The 22842-nt window shown below is 50.3% G+C and overlaps 2 protein-coding genes across 4 annotated transcripts in view; both read left to right on the plus strand.

The window, feature by feature from the left end:
• Nucleotides 1–4122, plus strand: part of MED26 (mediator complex subunit 26) — a 39954-nt gene extending 35832 nt beyond the window's left edge. For all 3 annotated transcript variants that reach the window (XM_082383039.1, XM_082383038.1, XM_082383040.1), the window contains 2 exons: nt 635–709; nt 1366–4122. In XM_082383039.1, the coding sequence (XP_082239165.1) occupies nt 635–709; nt 1366–3018 (1728 nt within the window). In that variant the 3' untranslated portion in view covers nt 3019–4122. The remainder of the gene's footprint in view (nt 1–634; nt 710–1365) is intronic.
• On the plus strand, nt 3155–22036 carry SLC35E1 (solute carrier family 35 member E1). The gene is made up of 6 exons (XM_082383041.1): nt 3155–6775; nt 7201–7271; nt 9447–9584; nt 10632–10757; nt 19308–19553; nt 20034–22036. Exons 1-6 carry the CDS (start codon nt 6100–6102, stop codon nt 20262–20264), a joined length of 1488 nt encoding a protein of 495 aa, XP_082239167.1. The 5' UTR covers nt 3155–6099; the 3' UTR covers nt 20265–22036.
• The last annotated feature ends 806 nt before the right edge of the window (nt 22037–22842 follow it).

Here is a 22842-nt window from a genome sequence, read left to right on the forward strand (position 1 = left end):
TATGCAGTGTAGCAGCCACTGGTGGGTTCGGTCTGCATCTGCTGATGACTAAGAGAGTTGAACACTGCTGCACGACCTCCTGTTTTGTCCAGTTCCTATTCGTGTCTCCTGGCCCAAGTTCTCTGTATGCTCAGATGGATCCTTGGGGCCCTGTGGCATTGGTCTTCTCCCACTTTGACTTTTGCTCTCCTTGTGGTGTCTTTAGATGAACTCTGACGATCTCATTAATTTAACTAAATTGATTAGATTATTATGTATGGCTCTTTTCAACTTGGTGCACTTTATTTGATAAATCTTTCAACCTCCCGTCAGATGGCAGATTTGACTGCATCTCCCATATGAAGAGCGAATCTTGTTTCATAAACACAGTGAATCTTAGCTGTGTGACAGCCACTTCGACAGGTGGGCGTGTCCATAGACAGGCTCATGGTAAACTGGTCACCATGCACTAGAGGAGGCAGACCGGAGGGTGTGCGCTGGGTGCCATGCTGGCCCCTGGGAGCAGGTAGGAGGCTGCACGAGGTGGGGGCTTTGGTGATGCTGGCTCCACTGGCTCTTGGGAAAGGGAGCGTTCTGGAGCAGGCTGGCACGGGGAGAAGTGCCTGGGGTCTGACCAGTGGCTCTTGTTTTGCAGATCCGGAACATGGTGGCGGTGCAGGAAGTCATCTCCAGCCTGGAGAAATACCCCATTACCAAAGAGGCACTGGAGGTGAGCATTTCTGGCCTGAGCACTAGGGAGGGCAGTGAGGGCCAGGCCTGGGCTGCCCCAACCCAGGTCTTTCCTGGCTTCTTGGAGCCTCAGAGACTTTGCTCACTGGCCCAGCGGGGCCTTAAGAGGAGTGAGGGGGGCGTGCCCTCCTGGCCTGCACTGTGCCAGCCCACAGCACATGCTCCAAGAGTACCGTCTTCCCACAGGCACTGCAGGAAATGGGTGGCTTTAGTCTGGGGCCCCTTTCTCTGCAGGAGGCCCTGCACACTCTGGGGTGCATGCCCAGCAGAGGTTCCAGTGAGTGACGCTGGCTCAGGGCCCTCTGTTTGCTGTTGCCTTTGCCACAATGTGCTCCCCCAGGATGCTTTGCAGTAGACTTAAATGGTCCACAGCCTCCAGGAGTTGGGAGCCTGTGAGATGATGCTTCTGAGAATGCCGTCTCCGGGACCATAAGGTCTGAGGACTTGGGAGTTGAGAATTTAAATGTCACAAGGGACCCAAAATCCTCGTAGGTTTTGTGTCTGGGAGGCCAGTGGTTTAGGGGCCAGTGGGGTCATTTCAGAGACATGGGGCCTTTCCCCCCGTTTCCGTCTCAGCTCCCTTTTCATGGGGGGACCCTGTCCTAAAAGTGTGTCATCGTCTCTCTCTGGCTGTAGGAAACCCGACTTGGGAAGCTCATCAACGACGTCCGCAAGAAGACAAAGAACGAGGAGCTCGCCAAGCGGGCCAAGAAGCTGCTGCGGAGCTGGCAGAAGCTCATCGAGCCCGTGCACCAGAATGAGGCTGCACTGCGGGGGCTGGCGGGTGCCCCCGGCTCGGCCAACGGGGGCGCCCATAACTGCCGGCCGGAGGCAGGGGTGGCCGGCCCGCCCAAGAGCATCCATGACCTGAAGAACCGCAATGACATCCAGAGGCTGCCCGGGCAGCGGCTGGACAGGCTGGGCAGCCGCAAGCGCCGGGGGGACCAGCGTGACCTCGGTCACCCTGGGCCACCTCCCAAGGTCTCCAAAGTGAGCCACGACTCCCTGGTAGCCAACTCGTCCCCCCTCCCCACCAACGGGATCAGTGGGAGCCCTGAGAGCTTCCCCGGCCCCCTGGACGGCAGTGGGCACGTGGGCCCCGAGGGCAGCCGCCTGGAGCACAGCGAGAATGACAAGCACAGTGGCAAGATCCCCGTCAATGCCGTGAGGCCACACACCAGCTCCCCGGGCCTGGGCAAGCCCCCCGGGCCCTGCCTGCAGACGAAGGCTGCGGTGCTGCAGCAGCTGGACAGGGTGGACGAGACTCCAGGTCCCCCCCACCCCAAGGGGCCGCCTCGCTGCTCTTTCAGTCCCCGGAACTCACGGCACGAGGGCTCCTTTGCCCGGCAGCGGAGCCCGTACACATACAAGGGCTCCGTGCCCAGTCCCTCGCCTCGGCCCCAGTCACTCGATGCCACGCAGGTGCCATCACCGCTTCCGCTGGCCCAGCCGTCCACGCCCCCCGTGCGGCGGCTCGAGCTGCTGCCCAGCGCAGAGAGCCCGGTACGCTGGCTGGAGCAGCCTGAGGGCCACCAGCGGCTCGCGGGGTCGGGCTGCAAGGCAGGGCTGCCACCGGCCGAGCCCCTCCTGCCCCGGGCAGGCTTCTCCCCGGACTCCTCCAAGGCAGACAGCGATGCTGCCTCCTCCGGTGGCTCGGACAGCAAAAAGAAGAAGAGGTACCGGCCTCGTGACTACACGGTTAACTTGGACGGGCAGGTGGCCGAGGCAGGTGTCAAGCCTGTCCGGTTAAAAGAGCGGAAGCTCACCTTTGACCCCATGACGAGACAGATCAAACCTCTGACCCAGAAAGAGCCAGTGCGGGCTGACAGCCCTGTGCACACAGAGCAGCCGAGGACAGAGCTGGACAAGCCCGAGGCCAAGGCCAGCCTCCAGAGCCCTTTTGAACAGACGAACTGGAAGGAGCTGTCGCGCAACGAGATCATCCAGTCCTACCTGAGCCGGCAGAGCAGCCTGCTCTCGTCGTCGGGCGCACAGACCCCGGGCGCTCACCACTTCATGTCCGAGTACCTGAAGCAGGAGGAGAGCACTCGGCGCGGGGCCCGGAAGCCGCACGTGCTGGTGCCTCACGGCCCACCCACGGACCTCCCAGGGCTAAGCCGTGAGGTCACGCAGGACGATCTGGACAGGATCCAGGCCCATCAGTGGCCAGGGGTGAACGGGTGTCAGGACACACAGGGTAACTGGTATGACTGGACGCAGTGCATATCGCTCGACCCGCACGGCGACGACGGGCGGTTGAACATTCTGCCTTATGTCTGCTTGGACTGACTGGCCTGTCGGGCTCTAAGTGCATTCCCACCTTGCAGTCAGCCATAGAGGGCGGGCGCCAGGGCCCGGCCGCCTCCAGTGGTTGGGAATCCGGAGTGGGGGGTGGGGGTCCGGCCCAGGGTGGGAGGGAGAGGGAGCGAGAGTCTCTAGGTCTCTCTGTGCTCTTCCCTCAAAATTCTCCTTCTTTTGTGAAATGCTGCTACCAGTTTACTAACAAAATTGCAAAGGAAGGACCACGTGGAAGGAAGGCCAGCAAAGTGAGTTCAGAACTCTATAGCAAACCAGCTATAAAAAGCGTTAGCCCCCCACCCCGGAAGAGGTGCGGACGCTTCCCAGCCCCCGGTGAGCTGGGACCTCAGTTGCAGGCAGGCACAGAAAACCTGTGGAAGAGGTTACCTTTAACACAGCAACAGAAGCACGCATCTCATCTCTGCATTTTCTGTTTTTTAACATGGCCCTGAGTGTTTGAGGCAGTGGGCAACGCTGTGGCCTCTGTTTGCACCCCACCTGGCCAGCTTTTCCATCATGGTGCCAGAAGCTTCTCAGCTGTAGCGAGCTGCTGGCATCAGGCAGGCCAGCTTGCCAGCCAGTTTGACCCATGTTCCCTGGGCGTCCACACATTTGTATCTGGTTTCAGTTACAACCCAGTTCTTAAAGAAATGCTGCAAAAATTTAAGTTTTCTAGAGTTTATTTTACCCCCTTCTTCCATCTGACCGTCAGACGAATAACTTTCCTTGTTCCTCCCTCTTCATTTTCCCCTTCCTGCACATATCTAGAAAAGTTCACCTTTCTAGAGTCCCCTCCCCAAAAAACACAAAAGTAACCGTGGGTGCTACTGGTGTGTAAGCTGTACTGTTGGGTGAGAAGAGACCTGTCTGTACGCTGGAAACACTCATAACCATTCCTTTAGATTCGTTTGCCTTATGGTTATTTGTCATAAACGCGATTTGCAAAAACAAGGAGCCTTAGTGAATGTACAGTACCTAGACTTCTGTGTTCTCAGGACGCAGAAGGGAGCAACTTTGCTATTTGGTCCAGTAAGTGGACACCTTGTGATATAAATGTGGAAATAAAAAAAAAAAAAAAAAAAACATTTGCACAAACCAGTCTGAGAACTGTTTTTAATTTGGTCCTTTACAGCCATATCAGCCCTTTCTGGATTCTGGATTAGCCAAGACCTGGACCCCATATCCACGGTTCAGGCCCCACAGCTAGCCAGACCGTGGGGAGGTGGGCAGGGCAAAGTCACCAAGTCAGCCTATTAGCCTTCTGCATGGAGACTGACCTCCACCTTGCCTTTCATTCACTCAGGGCCACGATGCCTCTTCCATCTCTAGAGTCACCTGCTAGCTTTGGGTGACAGACCAAGGGGCCACATCCGTCTCCATCCAGACCTCATCTTCCCCAGAAAGAAGCCCTCCCAAGCTATGTTTGGCAGCCTAGCCCTTGGCCCTAGCCCCAGGCTGCCAACTCCCCATGCAGGCCTGGGGTTGTCTTACTATGTGGCTGGGGCTGACTTTTTAAAAAATAACTTTTCTTCCTTGACTATAAAGTGATAATCTTTTAATTCTTCCCCCTTGTCTCTGAAACCGTATGCTTCGGCTTTCTAGTTTTTTTCACTCTGGCATAGGTCTTCTTGTCCATATCTACTTAATTTCACAGGTAAGGAAGCAGCTACCCCTTTAGGGGGACAGCCCCATAGGGCAAACCAAGGGGTCCAGGAACATTCAGTCAACCCAGAACCACAGTTTCAGAGCCAGGGGGGAATTCTGACATAGCCTTGGTGCAGGACACACCCACTCCTAGAAAAAGTAGGTGAATAACTTTAAGGCAAGTGTGAGGTTGAACTCTGCCCCTGCCATCTACCATCTGTATGGATCTGGGCTAATCACTTTACTCCCATGCACCTGTCCCCATTTGGGAGATGCAAGTGCTACCTCAGAGTTGTGAGGACTAAAATCATCAAACTTTAGGGGGGAAAAAAAGCATGTCAGCAGCACCATTTGTGCTGTGGAGTAACTAGTTTCCTAAGTCCACAGTACCTGTTTTCTCACTTTGTAATATGGCCAGCTGACATGTGGGTATCCTGAGGGTGACATTATTCTTGTGACAAAGGGTCACAGGCACAGCTGGAAGCTGTTAGGGTGCAGGTTGCCATCCAATGAGCCTGTCCTCTCAGGCCTGGGCTTTGAGGGAGGTCACTGCTCCCCCACCCCCTGCAGGGACCACCTTTCCTGTGTCTGAGTATCTGGTAAGCCCTAGGGTACAGATATTGCCTGCCTCTGAGAACACAAAGTTAAGCTAAGACCTGCCACCAACATTTGGGGGATCAAGTTGGGCTGTCACTTTTTAATTTGCCAAGTAAGGACACGGTAGAAGGAAATTTTAACACTCCCTATCCCCCCAAAAGTTGGAAGTACATGATTTTTCGAACAAAGTCCTTTAGTATAAGATCATCTTGCCGAAAACACCGTTTTGTTTTCCTCCGTTGCGGCTTGGGGCTGCTCTATCCCAGCCGGTCCTTGGGCGTCAGCAGTCGAGGCCAAAACCACGCCCCTCCCTCCTGCAGATCCCTAGAGACAGGTGTCCGAAGAGGCTGCCATTACCACGGCTCCCAAATTGGCCGGAGTACCTAAGCCACGTCGCTTCCCTTCTCTGGGCTTCGGTCCGTCAGTCGGTGAAATGACGATGGTAATACCATCTTCGTTTCACCGCACAGCGCACATCGAGTTCCCAGAACGTGCTCCGGAGCGCTCTGAGGTTGGCCCCTCTGTTGGAGTCCAGCCACGGGAGTTCACTCCCGGTTTGCAGAAAGAATTTAGCCCAAGGAGAGGTTTTTACTATTCGGTTTCTCTCCCCGAAAGGTCTGGTCTTTTACCTTCGTTGTCCGCCGCCGGCCATCAGGAATCTGGCTGGAGGGCGCCGATGCAGCCCGGACATCAAGGTTTGACCCACGAACTCGATCGCCCGCTCACAGACACCGACGTGGCGGGGCCTAACGCTCCCGCCCGCCCCTCCTGCTTGTGCTCCGGGGCCCCGTCCCCGATCCCCCTGGCCAGCCCACCGCTCGAAGAGCCCTTATGGCTTCACGGTCCCCGTTCCTTCCTTCCGCTTCCGGTACCGGCCCCGCCCTCCCCCAGGTGGGCTTCCGGAGGGGGCGGGGCCTGTGCTCGCTACGTGGTGGCGGGCGCGTCTGCCGGCGCGTGTCAGTGACGCGAGAGGTGGCGGCCAATGGGGAGCGGCGTTGGCTGGCGCTCCCGCTCCCGTCCGGCCCCGCCCCCGCCCGGCGTCGGGCCGTCGGACGGGCGGGAAGGGGCGGCCGCTCGGGGAGGATGGCGGTGGCGGCGGCGGTGGGAGTGGGCGCTGGCGCCGGGGGCCCAGGAGCCGCGGGCGGCAGCGGCGGGACGCGCGAGGGCGCGCGGGTGGCGGCGCTGTGCCTGCTGTGGTACGCGCTGAGCGCGGGCGGCAATGTGGTCAACAAGGTGATCCTGAGCGCCTTCCCGTTCCCCGTGACCGTGTCGCTGTGCCACATCCTGGCGTTGTGCGCGGGGCTCCCGCCTCTGCTCCGCGCCTGGCGCGTGCCCCCGGCGCCGCCAGTCTCAGGCCCTGGGCCCGGTCCGCATCAGTCGCCGGGCCCGCTCCTGCCGCCGCGCTTCTACCCGCGTTACGTGCTGCCGCTCGCCTTCGGCAAGTACTTCGCGTCAGTGTCCGCGCACGTCAGCATCTGGAAGGTGCCCGTGTCCTACGCGCACACCGGTGGGTGCCGAGGCTGGCCTAGGGGGCGGCGGCCGGGACACGCCGCCTGGGGCTTCGGCTCTTGGGTAGGAGCGTGCCGGCCGGGGTGCTGTCGACGGTCAGGAATGCCGGGCTGAGAAGTCAGCTAATGTCCGGCTGAGAAGTCAGCTAATGTCCGGAAGGCGCTGGAGGCCGCCAAAAGCTTTTAGCAAGAGAGGGACACGCACAGGGGTCTCGGGGAGGTAAGGGCTGAGAAGAATGCTGGGAGCTGAGCAGGGCGGATCAGAACTGTTGGGTTAGGGGGAAGGCCCACAGAAATAGAAGAGCTGAAGCAGGTTGAGGGGCTGCCAAGCCTTCCCGCCCCTCCAGTGGAGTTGGGACAGAGTCCCAGGGTGGGTTCTGGGACTAGGAACAGCTCCCTGAACGCCCCTTGCCTCTCTTTGCAGTCAAGGCCACCATGCCCATCTGGGTGGTCCTCCTGTCCCGGATCATCATGAAGGAGAAACAGAGCACCAAGGTAACCCAGGAGGGCTCTGGGCCAGTGGGGGCCCCAAGGGCTTTCCGGCTGTTGCCCAGCTGGTGACGTGGTCCAGGTTCCTGGCCTGCAGGCTGCCTGGCTTCCTGTCAAATAAGGAAGTCAGCTTAGAGACCTGGTAGCTCTTTTGCTTCTAATGTTCTGGAATCACCCTGGGGGCAGTGGCGTGTGGGGTGTGTGTTCCTGAGTTGTCTCTGTTGTGTGATCTCAGGATGCTGCCATCCATCTCAGGTGCAGCGTTCCTCCCTGCTTTGATTACCTACCTGGGGTTGCTGGTAGGCAACTTGGATAACTTGGTCCCATCCTGACCAGACACCCCATGCCCCTCTAGTGGGGTCAGGGTTGGAACATCCTTGGAACATCCGACTCCTTGCTGGAACGGAACTCCTGACAGAGTTTCACATCTTTGCAAGAGATAGCGGTCAGGCTGGGACTTCTGGGGTCAGAAGTGAAATGCTAGTTAGAGGAGTCCGATTTTGGCAAAACCCAGCAAAGTCTTGAAATAAAAACAGCCAGGAATTGTGACTGTCTGGGAATGGAAGTGAAAACAACACGCAGAACCCAGGGCTGCATAGGGAAGATGCTCCGGGCACAATTCAGGGTCTGTTCAAGATGCCAAGCCAGGGTATTTCCTGGCTTGGAGGGAGAGAAGCTGTGGCGTCAGCCAGAGACAGCCTTTCCCTGTGTCCTTAAGTGGAAGTGGGACTCCTGTTGTCCCAGCTGGAATCCATTTCATGCTGGACAGAGCTCCTCTTTCCTATGTGGTCGGTTTCTGGCATCCTGTATTTTATGTAACTTAGAACGGCGGTGCCCTGGATCAGCTTACAGAAATGGGGCCACCTCTGGCTGATGTTTTCTTTCAGCCAGTCTTTTCCCCTGCAAGATCTGGGTGCGCTCTGCAGCCCACCCCCAGGATGAAGTCAGGTGTGACTTGTCTCCCCAGGTCGGAGTTGCCTGAGAGGTGTGCGGCTGCATCTCTCCATATCACATTGTGTTTATCAGGTTTCCTGTTGTAAGGGACATTGTACCCGGCTTGGGCAGGGAGCCAGAACCTTACACAGAGAGGAAAGACAGGGGAATGGCTTAGGCAGGAGACTAAGGGTAATGATAGAGTAAGTGTGGCCCCACCCTGTTCGGATAAGCTGGGTAATCATTCCTGATCTCAGGGGAAGAAATGGGACTTCAAAAGGGAGAGCCCGAGGGCCGCAGCCAGTAGTGGGGGGAGCAGGAATTCTGGAATTCAGAGGCCTCCCTCGGCCCTGTGTGTGGGCGTTGGCGGGGTGGGGAGCCTCACCACCCCCTCCTAAAGTCTCCCAAGTGCTTTAAGAGTATCCTTTGTAGGAGAAGGATGAGCCAGGAGTAAGAAGAGCTAAATGTGGAGAATGGATCCCATTTTAGCCACCAGAGCTCCAGGGCCATTCCTTGCCCTAGGCCCTGGAAAGCTTGAGCCTTCTGGAGGGCCCCCTATCATGGCACTCGCTACTCGGTCTTTCAGCCAGCAGTTACTGGGTTGCCTGCCGTGTGCTGGGCACCAGGATAGAACAGTGAACAAGGAGCTGCCCTAAGCGAGTGCAGGGACGCAGACAATGTAAAGGGCGCTTATAGTGGATGGAGAGCGCTATTCCCTGGAACACACAGCGGAGGAAACTGACAGCGTCTAGGGGGAGGTGGGTCAGGGAAAGTTCTTGTGTTTGTGAACTGACACCTGAAGGGAAGGGAGGTCTCCAGCCGGAGAAGGTGTCAGGGGAGTGTCCCTACCAGGGGTAACTGCATGCTGGAAGAGCCCGAAATAAGAGGGACCCGGCCAGCCTCTCAGAGGATTGAAGTTTCAGGCCCTGGTGTGTTGGTGGCGGCAGCTGGATAGATCCTATTGGGACCAGCCCTGGTTTGTGGCTCTTAATGGGGGTGATGGTATAGGGGGTGGGGCCACCCACAGTGATACAGCCCTGCCCTCAGGTACTCCGAGAACCATCTGCGCCCCACCCCCCGCAGCGCCCCCTAGAGCATCACTGTCGTGGCTAACACCATTGTTCAAAGGCGTAGGCGGTGTCCTTTTGGGGAGGGAAGAGACAGCAGCTGAGGCTTTCCTCTGGTCATCTGTGTTGGGTGGCCCAGCTCAACCCTGGCCCATCAGCCCCTCCTGCCCTCCTCTCGCAGGTGTACCTGTCACTCATCCCCATCATCAGCGGCGTCCTGCTGGCCACTGTGACGGAGCTGTCCTTCGACATGTGGGGGCTTGTCAGTGCCCTTGCTGCCACACTGTGCTTCTCGCTTCAGAATATTTTCTCCAAAAAGGTATTTGGGTGCCATCCAGGGTGCACCTGGTATTGCAGGGGTGTGCGGGTGGCATCTAAAAAAAAGTGGCCGAGTAGGGATTTCTTCGGTGTTGGAACAAAACAAATCCTGTTGCCCTTCTGCTGGTTTCTATTTGTTTGGTTTTTAAATAGCTTTTCTGTTTTTTTATTATAAAGTTCGCCTATGTTCAATGTGAAAAAATGGAGAAAAGCCCAATGAAAAGAAATCAGAAAACTTATTGAGCACCTACTGTGTGCCAGGCACCATAGTAGGTGCTGGAGACAAAGAATCAAGAGAGACCTGCCCCCTGCCCCAGGGTTTCCTCTTTACTGAGGAAAGTCACAGTGCTGTCCCCTAAGGAGAACTACTATTAATGCTAGAGTTTCTTCCTGCACGGTTTTTAGAGTTGTAATATTATACATATTTTTCAAATTTTGCTTCGTTCATTTATTATTGCAACACTGCATGCCCCCATATCATTGAAAGTTATTGCTCCTAACTCCAGTAATAATCACATCTTTTCAGGTATCACAAGTAACGCAGTCGGTTTCCCTGTTGCAGATGCAGATTATTTCCAGCTATTCACTATAAATAATATTGTAATGAACGTCTTTGTGCATAACATTTTTCTGTCTCTCAGGTTATTTCCTTTTGATAGGTTTACAGTTCTTGGGTCAGAGGGTATGAGATGTTTATGGCTCTTGATATACTTTGCCTGGTTGTTTTCTGGAACTATATGCCAATTCAGACATTAACCAGTGCCATTTCAGGGTGCCTGTTTTACTGTAGCTTCACCAGCATTGAGTGTTGGTGTTTTTTGTGTTTGTTTTGTTTTGTTTTTTTCTTTTCTCGGTCCTTCACGTACGAAACATTGTGCTTGTTTTGGACATGGGCTGTGTGTCTCGTCATAGGTGTGCTTTCAGGTTTGGCAGTCAAGGTCAGATGTCAGGGTTAATGTACAGTCACCATGTTTGGGGCCTGGGTAAGTGGAGCCTCTCTTGCCACTTATTGTTTCGATCAGCCTTTAAAGAGGTTTTCTCCCTTCAGGTATTAAGAGATTCAAGGATCCACCATCTCCGGCTGCTGAACATCTTGGGCTGCCATGCCATCTTTTTTATGATCCCCACGTGGGTCCTGGTGGACCTCTCGGCTTTCCTGGTCAGCAGCGACCTGGTGAGTTGGCCTGTGTCAAGAACATGCCCTTTTCTTAACTGGTTCCAAAGTAGGTGCTTTGTCAGGGAGTTACGCCTCTGTGTTGACTTTGGGGCATCTGAGGCCTCTGACAGCCAGCCCTTTTAGCCCTCAGCTCTTGGATGACTCACACCGCTTGCAGTCGAGTAAGAAGGCTGCCTGTGCATTTCCTTCTCTGTCGTGCTAGATCCCAGCTGCTGATAGCTGCTGCATTTGTGCCAGTGCATTCAAGGAAGAAAGAAATGCCAGCACAGGCAACTTTCCCATCCTGACAATCTGGTTCAGATCTCACTTTGCCTTTTGGAAATTGTGCTTGCACTGCTCGAGTCCTTTCTTGGTGTCATCTCTGTACTTCCATTGGCACCAGATGTATCCATAGCTCTCTGGGCACAGGAAAGAGCATCTTCCCACCACCTACAGGACCAGCCTCCAGAGAATGTGCTAGAAACTAATGCAGGTGACAGTGATAAGAAGGAGGTTCTTCCAGGCCCGAGTTAGATGGAGTCAGTGTTTATTAGGGCTTAATGAGGTCTGACTGGATTCTTGACATTGGTCTTTAATCCCTACCACCACCTATGGACGTAGTGGAGGTTATCTCTGGTTTCCAGGTGAGGCAACTGTGACTCTGTGTTCTAACTTCCCTTCCATGTTGATTAGCTATAATGTTTCTGTGAAGAACTTTCCATCATCAACTGGAACTAGTTTGTTACCTGGAAGTACAGTGCACGAAAAGCAGTTTACTGCTTCTCTTTCCTTCTAATTACCAGTTTTCAGAGTAAAGAAAACGAGGGAGTGTTAACCAGGGAGTTGAGGGTTTCTTTTGGGTGAAGGAGGGTTCTTTGATTTATTTACTTTTCAGTATCATTGTGAACTTGTGTTTGTCAGTTGTACATGTTATTTTTAAAAATATTCAGAGTATCTTGTCTGGGCTGATGGAGTCCTTCTTATTGGCTCCCTGCCCTTCTGATAGCACATATCAGCCTTGGGTAACTTTTGGCCCCACAGGATGTCCTCCCTCATCTTGTGCGCCTCCCATCCCAGACCTGCAATCAGCCACTCCTTCAGGGACCCGGGTTGCTTTTAGCAGAGAGAGAGTCGTGTTTAGAGATACCATCTCAGTGCCGCGTGTGCTCACTGCTGTTGGGTTGTCATTGTTTTTAAGCCTTGGCAGTAAAAAACTAGGAAAGATGTATTTGGTGGCGCAGGGAAGAGTTTATCCTGATTCATTCTAATTCCAATTTAACATTGCAGGATTTATTACTGCTTTGATTTTTTGTGTGTGTGTCTTTTCTGGTACACTTGGTTTCTCACAACATTTCTTATTCGCAATATACTACAGAAACTGTTCATGCATGATTCTACTGTACACACATATAACTGCTTCAGAGTGAGAATCCCTACCAGACAACTGCAGGTAGTGTACAGAGAAACAGTTAAGATTTCTTTGCAGCTCTGTTTGTCCTTAAAACAGGTTTCGTTACAGATGTACAACTGGAATACTGTTCTAAGGGCACTTGAAATAATTGTTTTCACAGTGTGCCTCTGTCACCAACTTCTTGTGCATTTGGGTTCCTTTACTTCCATTTGTTTTCAATTTCCAGGCAATTTTTTTTCCTCACTGAATATATCAGACCTTTATATTTCCAAACCCAAATGATGTGACAGGGTTTATTCAAAGAAGTCTAACTTCAATCCCTGTTGCCTCCCCACTGCTGACCCCCATAAGTAGCCATTTTTATGATCTTGGTTTACCCTCTCAGTGTTTCTTTTCGCAGACATAACCAAATGTCTATATACAGTCAGCCTTCCATATCCATGAGTTTTGAGTACCCCTATTCAACCAAGGATCAAAATTTTCATCCAAGGTTGGTTGAATCTGCAGATGTGAAACCCACAGATATGGAGGGCCGACTATAAATTGTACTACGCCATTTTATATGAGAGGCTTTGAGCATCCTCAGATAGGGGGCACCTGGAACCAACGCCCCACAGATACTGAGGGCCAAGTGTGTTCATACCTCCCTCCTCCTTACACAAAAAGTGGCTTTTTAGATACTTAGAAAAGAGTGCCTTGCTCTTTTCACTCAATGACATGTCCTGAAGATCACTCCATACTGACCTGTTAGGTCTTTTTTGTTCCTTTTATTGGCTGCATAGTATTGTCTATAGGTTTGGCATCAGTTCTGTTACAACTCATTGGGGTCTGTGTGTATACACACAAACAGGTATATGTAGGCTTTGCTCTGCTCTCTCTTTTTTATCTTGTTGTCTGCTCTCTTTGCTTTGCTTTTCTCTTGTATTTTGGACATTTTTCGGTTTTCTTCTAGTTTTTCTCATTGAGGCCATCTATTTTCTACCTTGATGGGGCCCTTGTGCATTTTAACAGCAGCCCTAGGAGCATGCAGTAGTCCACAGTGCTGCCGCGTGAAGGCGGGGTTCCTTTCGGGGCTCCTCCTCTCTGCCCTGTGTCTCCCACAGCAGCCAGGTGAGTTAGCTCTGTTCCAGTGCGGCGCTCCATAGTAGAAGGAAGGAGGCTCATGTCGGAGAATATCAGCTGGGGTCTGCTATTCGCCATGTTACCAAGAAGCAAAGGCTACAGCGGGCAGTTCCCAGCCCTGATGCCAACAGTTCAACTGAAGCCAGGCACGGATCACCAGACTTGGGAGCAGGAAGCCTAGTTTTAAAGTTTGGACAGGATGTGTGAAACAGATATTTGAAAACTGAAAAGTAAATGGGAGCAGGCAGGCTGGTAGAGAAAACCAGATTGCAAAGTACCACTGAGCCATCTGTGAGTTTGCCTTTCTTTTGCCTCCTGTGTCTCCAGCCTGGACTCAAGGCAGCCGGAAATGCAGAAGTGGGCACTGGGGGAGAACAGAGTCAAAAGCCCTCTATGCTGGCTTGCAGACGGGGAAAGGAGATTCCTGGTGTTCAGAGAGAGTAGAGGAAATCCCCCATTTTCTCTGTTTCCTTTGTTCTCTCACATCCCAGGCCCCCAGCAATCCCATGGTGGTGGCGGCAGCAGGTCCCATGGGCACCTGAGATGCTGAGGGGGGCAGCCTCCCTCTGCAGTCACAGGATGGGATTAGCCCCATTGCATTTTTTTCTCCCTTCATCCTCCCACTGCTTGGCCCCTGAAAGGAGGTGCAGTTGTGGGAAAGACACAGCAGAATGGGGTAATTAAGTCCAACTTTCTGACTGGAGGACTGAAAGAGGGAGCCCTCAGAAACCATAAAGTACCAAGGAGACATGGAGAGAGGAACCCAGAGAAAGTGACCTCATAAAACATGAAATCCTGGGCCCACTCCTGAGCTGCGCACGTGGGAATCTGATCCTAGCAGCATACAAAGACAGGATAGACTACTACCCAGGACCAAGAGTGACCACTGGGTAGAGCACACTCAGGACAGAGCTGTGTACCACTGAAAAGGCTTTGAAAACAGAACTGACATTGGAACCACAACCCACAGGAGGCTGCTCAAGCTTGTAGCCTGAACCCAACTGAGTCTGCTAAAACCAAATATCGACATTCCCCGTGGGACTTAAATAAGACCTACAGTCTTATAATATTCTAACTGTCCAGGATATAATCCAAAATTACTTGGCATAGGAAGAACCAGGAAATTTTCAAGTCTTGTGGGAAAAGATAATCAATGGATGCCAACACTGGGATGACCCAGATGTTGGAATTATTGGACAAAGACTTTAAAGCAATGATATATAATCATGCTCCAAAAATGCTCTTGAAACATGGGAAGAACAGAAGATAGATAGAACCAAATGGAAGTTTCAGAATGGAAGAAACAGCTTAAAAACTCACTGGATGGGCTAAGCAGAATGGAGGTGACAGAGGAAAGTCCATAACTTGAAGATAAATCAATAGAAATTATCCAGTTTAAACCACAGAGAGAAAAAGATGAAAAGACAAAGAAAAAATCTTTCAAAACAGCCAGAGAAAAATGACGCAGTATTTATAGGAGAACAGCGGTTTGGATGACTGCAGGTTTCTCATCAGAAACAATGAAAACCAGAAGTAGAATAACATTTTTTTTAAAGTACTGACACTAAGGAACTATCAACAGATAATTCTATATCCAGCAAATATAGAATCTTCAAAATCAGTAGAACTATAGAAGATCGGCAAGAATAAAGAACTGAATACCACAGTCAACCAACTGGATGTCTCATTGACATTTATAGAATACGCTACCCAACAACAGCAGAATAGGCATTCTTTCAAGTGTACATGTGGAACATTCACCAAGATCATATTCTTTGTTACAAAACAAACCTTAACAAAAGGATTAGAAACATGCAAAGTATATTCTCTGATCCTAATGAAATCAGAAGTAAATAACAGAAAGGTAATGAGAAAATCTCCAAACACTTGGAAATTAAACAGCACATTTCTAAATAATCCCTGGGCCAAAGAGGAAGTCTCAAGGGAGAAAAAAAATTTTTTTCAACTGAAGCAAAACTGACCAAAAAAAAAAAAAGAGAGAGAGAGAGAAGACACTACAAATACCAGGAATGAAAGAGGGAATAGCACTGCAGAACTCACAGACCTTAAAACCATAAGAATACTACTGACAACTCTACACACATAAATTCAACAATAGATGAAATAGACCAGTTCCTCATAAACCACAGACTATCAAAACGCACCCACTCAAGATGAAAAAGATAACCTGAGTCTTATAGCTATTAAAGAAATTGAATTCGTAGTTTAAAACCTTCTAAAAAGAAGTCATCAGGCCCAGATGGTTTTACTGGTAATTTCTACCAAACACTTAAGGAAAAATAAACACCAGTTCCACACAGTCTCCTCCAGAAAACAGAAAAGGAAAGGAACTCTTTTGGCTCATAACAAAACCAAGAAAAAGACCAAAATCCCTCATGAACATGGAGGCAAAAGTCCTTAACAAAGTATTAGAACAAATCAAATGCAGTGATATATAAAAAGCATGCTACACTATGAAAAAGTGGGATTTAAATCAAGAATGCAAGGCTAATTCAATACTTGAAAATCAGTCAGTGTAATCTACTATAATAGTCTAACAAAAATCATGTATTCATACCAACTGATGCAGAAAAGGCATTTGACAAAGTCCAACATCCAGTCATGAGTTTTAAAAAGTCAACAAACTAGAAATAGAAGGAAACTACCTCAACTTGATCAAGGGCATATATAGTTAACATCATAATGATGAAAGATTGACGGCTTTTCCCCCTAAATTCAGGAATAAGGTAAAGATGTTTACTTTCACCATGCATATTCCACATCATACTTGACATCGTAGCCAGGGCAATAAGACAAGAAAAAGAAAAAAGAAATACAGATTTGAAAGGATGAAATAAAATTCTCTCTACCCAACAAAATCTTATTCTTTAGTATTAATTCAACTATAAATCACTACTTAAATTTTAACTTTAATTTTTCTCCTTGGCAAAGGTGTAAATGAAAAAAAAGTTGAGATACTAATCTATCTGTGTGTGTGTGTATACATGGAGATAGATATATACCTATATATATTAAAATTCTTTTAATATAGAAAAGCTGATTGGAAAATTTACATACATTGACTGGCAAGAGAACTTGAATAGCCAAATAAGTTTGAGAGAGAAGAATAAAGTTGGAGGAATCACATTACATAATTTTAAGGCTTAGTATAAAGGTATGGATATTGGTGGAGAGAGACATCGATCAGTGGAGCAGAATAGACAGTTGGAACTTATACTCACAAATATGGGTAGCTGATCTTTGATGAAGGTTCAAAGGCAATTCAATGGAGAAAGGATAGTTTCTTTAACAAATGGTGTTGGAACAATTGGACATCCATAAGCAAAAACTGAACCTTGACTTCAACCTCACACATTATACAAAATTTAATTCATAATGTATTCTAGACCTAAATTTAAGAGCAAAAATGATAACCTTTAGAAGAAAACAAGAAAAATCTTCACGACTTGGGATTAGTTCTTAGACATTACACCAAAAGCACAGTCCATAAAGAAAAAAATTGGTAAATGGGGGCTTCATCAAAATTAAAAACTTTTGCTTTCCAATACACTATTAAGTGAAAGAAAGACAAGCTACAGACTGGGAAAAAATATTTGCCAATGAGATACTGACAGAGGACTTGTGTTCAGGATATATTATAAAGAACTCTCAAAATTCAATAGTAGGAAAACAACTTGCTTAAAAATGGGCAAAAGACTTGAACTTCACCATTGTGATTGTACAGATGGCATGTGAAATATGTTCAACATCATTAGTCATTAGGGAAAAGCAAATTAAAACCAAGATGAGATGCTACTTCGTATCCAGTAGGATGGCTACAATAAAAAGTACTGGCAGTACCATGTTTGTCAAGGCTGGGCCACAACTGGAATTCTCATATATCGTTGGAGCAAGTGCAAAATCATGCAGCCACTCTGGAAAACATTTGGGAGTTTCTTCTGAAGTTAAACATACACTGACCATGTGTCCCAGTAGTCTCACTCCTGGGTATTTACTCACATTCACACAGAAGCCTGTACATGAATGTTTATAGCAACTCTATTCATGATCACAAAGTATTGGAAACAACTCAGATGTCATTCAACAAGTGAATGGTCAAGGTAACTTCGGTATGTTTGTACAGCAGAACATTTCTCAGCAATAAAAAGTGTACCAACTGTCATCCCTTACAACAACTTGGGGGGGTGTCAGAGGCATTATGCTGAATGAAAGAAACCTGTCTGAGAAGGTTCCATGCTGTATCATTCCATTTATAGGACAGTCTCCAAAAGATGAACCTATCATGAAGAACATATCAGTGGTTGCCTAGGTTGGGGGAGGGGGTTTGCACAAAGAAGCCCTGGGGAGTGTTACAGGGTGATGGAGCTGTTCTGAATCCTGATTGCAGTGTTGGCTACATGAATCAACATATGTGTGAAAACACATGGAACTATCCACCGGGAGGAAGAAACACTTGACTTTATTGTTATGACAATTCTTTTAAAAAGCTGGATTGGCTGGGTTCCTTTCCTGGAAGATAGATATCTTTGCAAGCTGGCTGCCTTGTAAAGATAGCTTGGAAGTCCATATGGGTCACCTCAGGGAAGAATTGCTGGGAGAACAGGCCAGCTCACACTGAAGGCGTGCTGGTGGGCTCACTTGCCTTACAGAGGCTATTATCCCAACTAGGGCGATGTTCTGGGCAATTCTGAGCAGGTCACCTACTCAGATCTCCCTCACCTTTAAGAGGACTACCGTTCCCTATCAGAGGGTGGTAGAGATAGAATCAGGCTGCCGCCCTAAGATTGCTGCAGCTCCCATCTTGGCAGGGCCACTAGACACCACTGTCCTGGGGGGACCCAGCTGCATCCTCCTTTGTCAAAGGCCAGAGCAGCCTGGGAATTGGCCTGGGATCAGCCCAGGCTCTTTGAGGAGTTCTGTGGTCCCGATGTCTGCTAGTTGTGGTTTCTTGACTTCTGGGTTCCCTTCATTAGGGTGGCTTCCTTCTGGTGAGGGTCAAATGGTAACTGAAGTTTTGACGGTAGCATCACCTCCTGTTTGTTTGGCTTGGGATTGTTTTAAAGCACTTTCAAAGCTGTGATTGCATTTGATCCTCATAGCAGCAGCGTTGTGTGGACTTATCAGGGGTCAGTCTTCCCCATTTCATAGATGAAGAAAACAGAGAGGTCGAGCAGCTTGCCCGGGGTTCCCAGCGATGGGGCAGACCCAGAGCCTCTGGCTCCCAGCCTTGGGCAGGGGGGGGTCTTCACACACCCAGAGGCTGCCTTCCCAGGACCTCCCCATTTTATACAGTGCATCATGTCTGCTATGGTTTGAATGTCTGTCACCCCCCCAAATTCATATGTTGAAACCTAAGCCCCAAACATGATGGTGTTAGGAGGTGGGGCCTTTTGGAGGTGATTAGGTCATGAGGGTGGAGCCATCATGAATAGGATTCATGCCCTTATAAAAGAGACCCCAGAGAGCTCCTTCGCCACTTCTGCCATGTGAGGACCCAGTGAGAAGGTGCCACCCTGAACCAGGAAAAGGGCTCTCCCCAGATGCGGAATCTACTGGTGCCTTGATCTTGAACTTCCAGCCTCCAGAACTGTGAGAAATAAACATGTTGTTTGTAAGCACCCCCAGCCTGTGGTATTTTATCTTAGCAGCCCAAACAGACTCAGGTGATGTCCAGAATGCAGACCTCGCTCTGCTAACCCAGAGCCCCGGCCCTCACTGTGCAGGGACAAGGGAAGGCTTTGGTTTGTGTCATACTCTGCACCCCTTGGGTAGCTGATGTGCCCCCGAACCTCCGCTTCCTCAGCAGGAAAGGGTGGTGATTATTATTATTGTTGCTCCATGTGGAGTGTCGTGAAGGTCAGAGGTTGTATAGATAAAGCACCTGGTATCACACGATGACCCACCTGGGTCTGTTCCCCAGCGAATGTGTGACCCTGATAAGCCACTGTGTGTCACCACCCCCGCCAGGGCAAGCCTGTGACCGCAGTGCTGTTCTCGCTCCCCCGTCTCTGTAGACCTATGTGTCCCAGTGGCCTTGGACGCTTCTGCTCCTGGCTGTCAGCGGCTTCTGTAACTTTGCCCAGAACGTCATTGCCTTCAGCATCCTCAACCTCATCAGCCCTCTGAGCTACTCAGTCGCCAACGCCACCAAGAGAATCATGGTCATCACGGTGTCCCTGATCATGCTGCGAAACCCAGTCACCAGCACCAACGTCCTGGGCATGATGACGGCCATCCTGGGAGTCTTTCTGTACAACAAGGTGAGCCTGAGGTGGGGGGAGGCAGTCCCCCCGGACGCCCAGGGAGTCTACCAAGAGTTGGTCGGGGCAGGGAATGGAAAGGGCCTCACCAGGAACTAAGAGGCCCGGTTCCAGCTCCCAGCTTTGCCACTGACTGGTTTATGGTCTTGGCTCTGCCCCCTCTGCCCAGGGCTTCCTTTTCCTGCGTAGATGACCCCAGGCTCATGCCTCACTCCAGTGTGACTCTCGGGTCTACTGCGGCTTTATCGGGAATTTCACTCCCTCCTTGCGAAGATTCTGTTTGTTCCGATGTAAGGCTGTGGGATGGCTGACAGGTAGGGCCGGTCCAGTAACAGTTCACTGGCCATGCCCAGCCCCACGAGGGGTGACACTTGTGTTGGCCTTGAAGGCTGCTTGGCCGTGAATCTCGAGCTCCCCTCTGTCCTCTGTGCGTGTCCCGGACAAGGAGCCAATGGTCTCACTGCTCTCTTGACCTCGCAGACCAAGTATGACGCGAATCAGCAAGCCCGGAAGCACCTCCTCCCCGTCACGACGGGGGACCTGAGCAGTAAGGAGCATCATCGGAGCGCCCTGGAGAAGCCCCACAACGGCATTCTCTTCCCCCAGCACGGGGACTATCAGTACGGCCGCAACAACATCTTGACAGATCACTTCCAGTACAGCCGGCAGAGCTACCCAAACTCGTACACTTTGAACCGTTACGACGTGTAGAGTCTAGCGACCAGGGCAGGACGTTCTGCCAATCCTCCCTCCTACCCCCCAGCAGTACCAGAAACTTCTGACAACCAGTGAATGTACAACCCGGCCGAGGGGGGACGGTGCAGAACCATCAGAAGACCCTGGGGTTCCCGGCCCCCTGGGGGCAGCAGGACGCCGTCCCTGCAGTGGGGACCACTGCCCCCGAGCTCCGGTGTTTCATGCCCTTTCTTCCTGGAGTCTGTCTTCTGAGGGCTGCGTCGCCATGTGGAAATCTCGGCCGGCTTTTACCTTTCTGTGTGGACTTACTCCCCAAGTCATGTTTTTCAGAGGTCTTGTTCTGTTTTCCAGATAACAGCCAGGACCCTCTCTGGAAAGGACACAGACCTCGGAGTGGGCAAGAGGTGGTTTGCAGGGAGGGTGGCAAGGAAAGGACCCTAGGGTGGTGCTTGGTGACAGACTAGCCGCTTTAATTCCACTGCTCAGGTAGGCATAGGACTGGTGCAGCCATGGAGCAGAGGAGTGTAACGGTTATTGAAAACATCTCCAGCCCCAAAGATGGACTCAGCTTTCTGGTCAGCCCCATGGCTGTTTGCAGTTCTGGCAAACGTTCCCCAGTGCAAAGCTATTGTAATTAGCATTGAATTCTTAGAGCCTAATTCTGACCCAAAAGTCGGAGGTGGCGTGTGCCCGGATCCAGAGGGAAAGAGGGCCGCTGTCTCCTGGGCTCCCTCTTCCCTTGCTGGAGCGGGGCATCTCTCCTCTCGGAGCAGCAAGGAGGAGGGGACGCAGGGCTGTGAGAAGGATCATGAGGAAATCATGTTCAGTGTTTCAATCTCTATTTCTATAATATTTGTTTTGTCTTTTGAGCCTTCACTTCTGTGCTGACTTAGTAGGATGTTTGGTGGGGTGATGTTGGCTTTATGAGGATCTTGCATTTTTCTAGGGCAAATTTTGTAGCTGTCTGTGTTTTTATGCCCCCATCCCCCTTAGGGGACGCAGGATGGATGAGGATCGGCTTATGGTTGGAAAACCCTTTTGTTTTTAAGCATTTAAAAACAAGAAAAGTTGCTGGCCATGCCTGTCTCGGCACATTTCTGCGTTTAGTAGGAAGGAATGAAGTGTTTTGAAAAGCTGGTCACTAGCTTTTCTAGTGACCAGTCCCTGAAAGTGAGATGAATCAAGAATGTCATCTCGATAGTTTGTGTCATAGATGAGAGCTCAGTGCTCTGATTTCCATTAGCTGTTCTTGTGGTGTTTGCATTAGTATCTGAATCATGTCCCAGTGAAGGGGCAAGCACCAAGCTAGGATTTGGTTTGCCAAATCAGTCTTTGGTCAAGAAAAAGTTTGGGTTTTGGCAAAATCACTCCAGGAAAATTATGTGACCCTAGTGGGTAACCCATGTGCTGAGGTCCAGGTCAGGACACCTGGCATCACGAGAGACTGTGCCCTCGGAAAGGACCACTTGCTTGGCTGCTAGGGTCTTCGCTGATGGCCGCCTTCTTCCTCAGCCCTGTCCCCAGCCTCTTGAACAGGCACTTGGCTTGATCAGCAGATGGGATATCGGGTCACCCTTTACCTCCTGGCATGTGAGACGGTTCTGTTTCACCAGGAAGTACCGCTCGACTCCTGTTTTTGATAATTAGAATTCTGTATTTAGAGGTTACATTTTTGTCAGCTTATGAATGGGCAGCTCCTGGAGAGGTCACAGGGTCCCCTTGTGGCCTGTGAGTTCAGTACCACTGGCCTAAGGAGTCCCTGTTTGTCACTGTCTTGCTTTTTTTTTTTTTTTTTTTTTTTTTTTTTTTTTTTTTTTTAAAAGAAGGTGATTTATTCTTAGTTCTACATGAGTAACCATTCAGTTATTTATTTTTTTAATTAATTAATTTATTAATTTGTTTATTTTTGGCTGTGTTGGGTCTTCGTTTCTGTGCGAGGGCTTTCTCCAGTTGCGGCAAGTGGGGGCCACTCTTCATCGCGGTGCGCGGGCCTCTCACTATCGCAGCCTCTCCCATTGCAGAGCACAGGCTCCAGACGCGCAGGCTCAGTAATTGTGGCTCACGGGCCCAGTCGCTCCGCGGCATGTGGGATCTTCCCAGACCAGGGCTCGAACCCGTGTCCCCTGCATTGGCAGGCAGATTCTCAACCACTGCGCCACCAGGGAAGCCCACTGTCTTGCTTTTGAATTACTTTGGCCACAAGTTCTGAGACAATGCTGTGTAAAACAGGAAGGGGCCATTCTGAAGGGTGTTATTTGTGAAAACAACTTGCTGAGTGCCTTCACCAGAGGCAGTAGAGTCTGCAGTTGAACCACAATAAATGGGGATAATTTTGCACGGCATAGACATTACGGTAGTTGTCTTTATGATAGGAGCTGATTCCTTGAACGTATAATTGAACTCCAAAATGAATTATGCCTCTGTGCAGGTTTAATGAAATTTCTGAGGTTGCTGAAATGTGTATATTTGTTTTCCTTTTCCAGTGCAAGATCTGCTGGTGAGGGGAAATATCTGACTGGTTTTATTACGGTTTATACATGAATAAATGGGATATTTAGTTCTGTACATAAATCTACAGTGAGTACATACACTG

Source organism: Balaenoptera borealis (assembly GCF_965194805.1).
Source record: "Balaenoptera borealis genome assembly, chromosome: 2".
NCBI lineage: Eukaryota > Metazoa > Chordata > Mammalia > Artiodactyla > Balaenopteridae > Balaenoptera > Balaenoptera borealis.

Bases quoted from the DNA above. Each gene is read 5' to 3' on its own strand.
- SLC35E1 (XM_082383041.1), top strand. From the start codon at position 6,100: ATGGCTTCACGGTCCCCGTTCCTTCCTTCCGCTTCCGGTACCGGCCCC. The intron at 6,776-7,200 runs GTGGGTGCCGAG...CTCTCTTTGCAG, and splicing joins CGTGTCCTACGCGCACACCG to TCAAGGCCACCATGCCCATC. The intron at 7,272-9,446 runs GTAACCCAGGAG...CTCCTCTCGCAG, and splicing joins AGGAGAAACAGAGCACCAAG to GTGTACCTGTCACTCATCCC.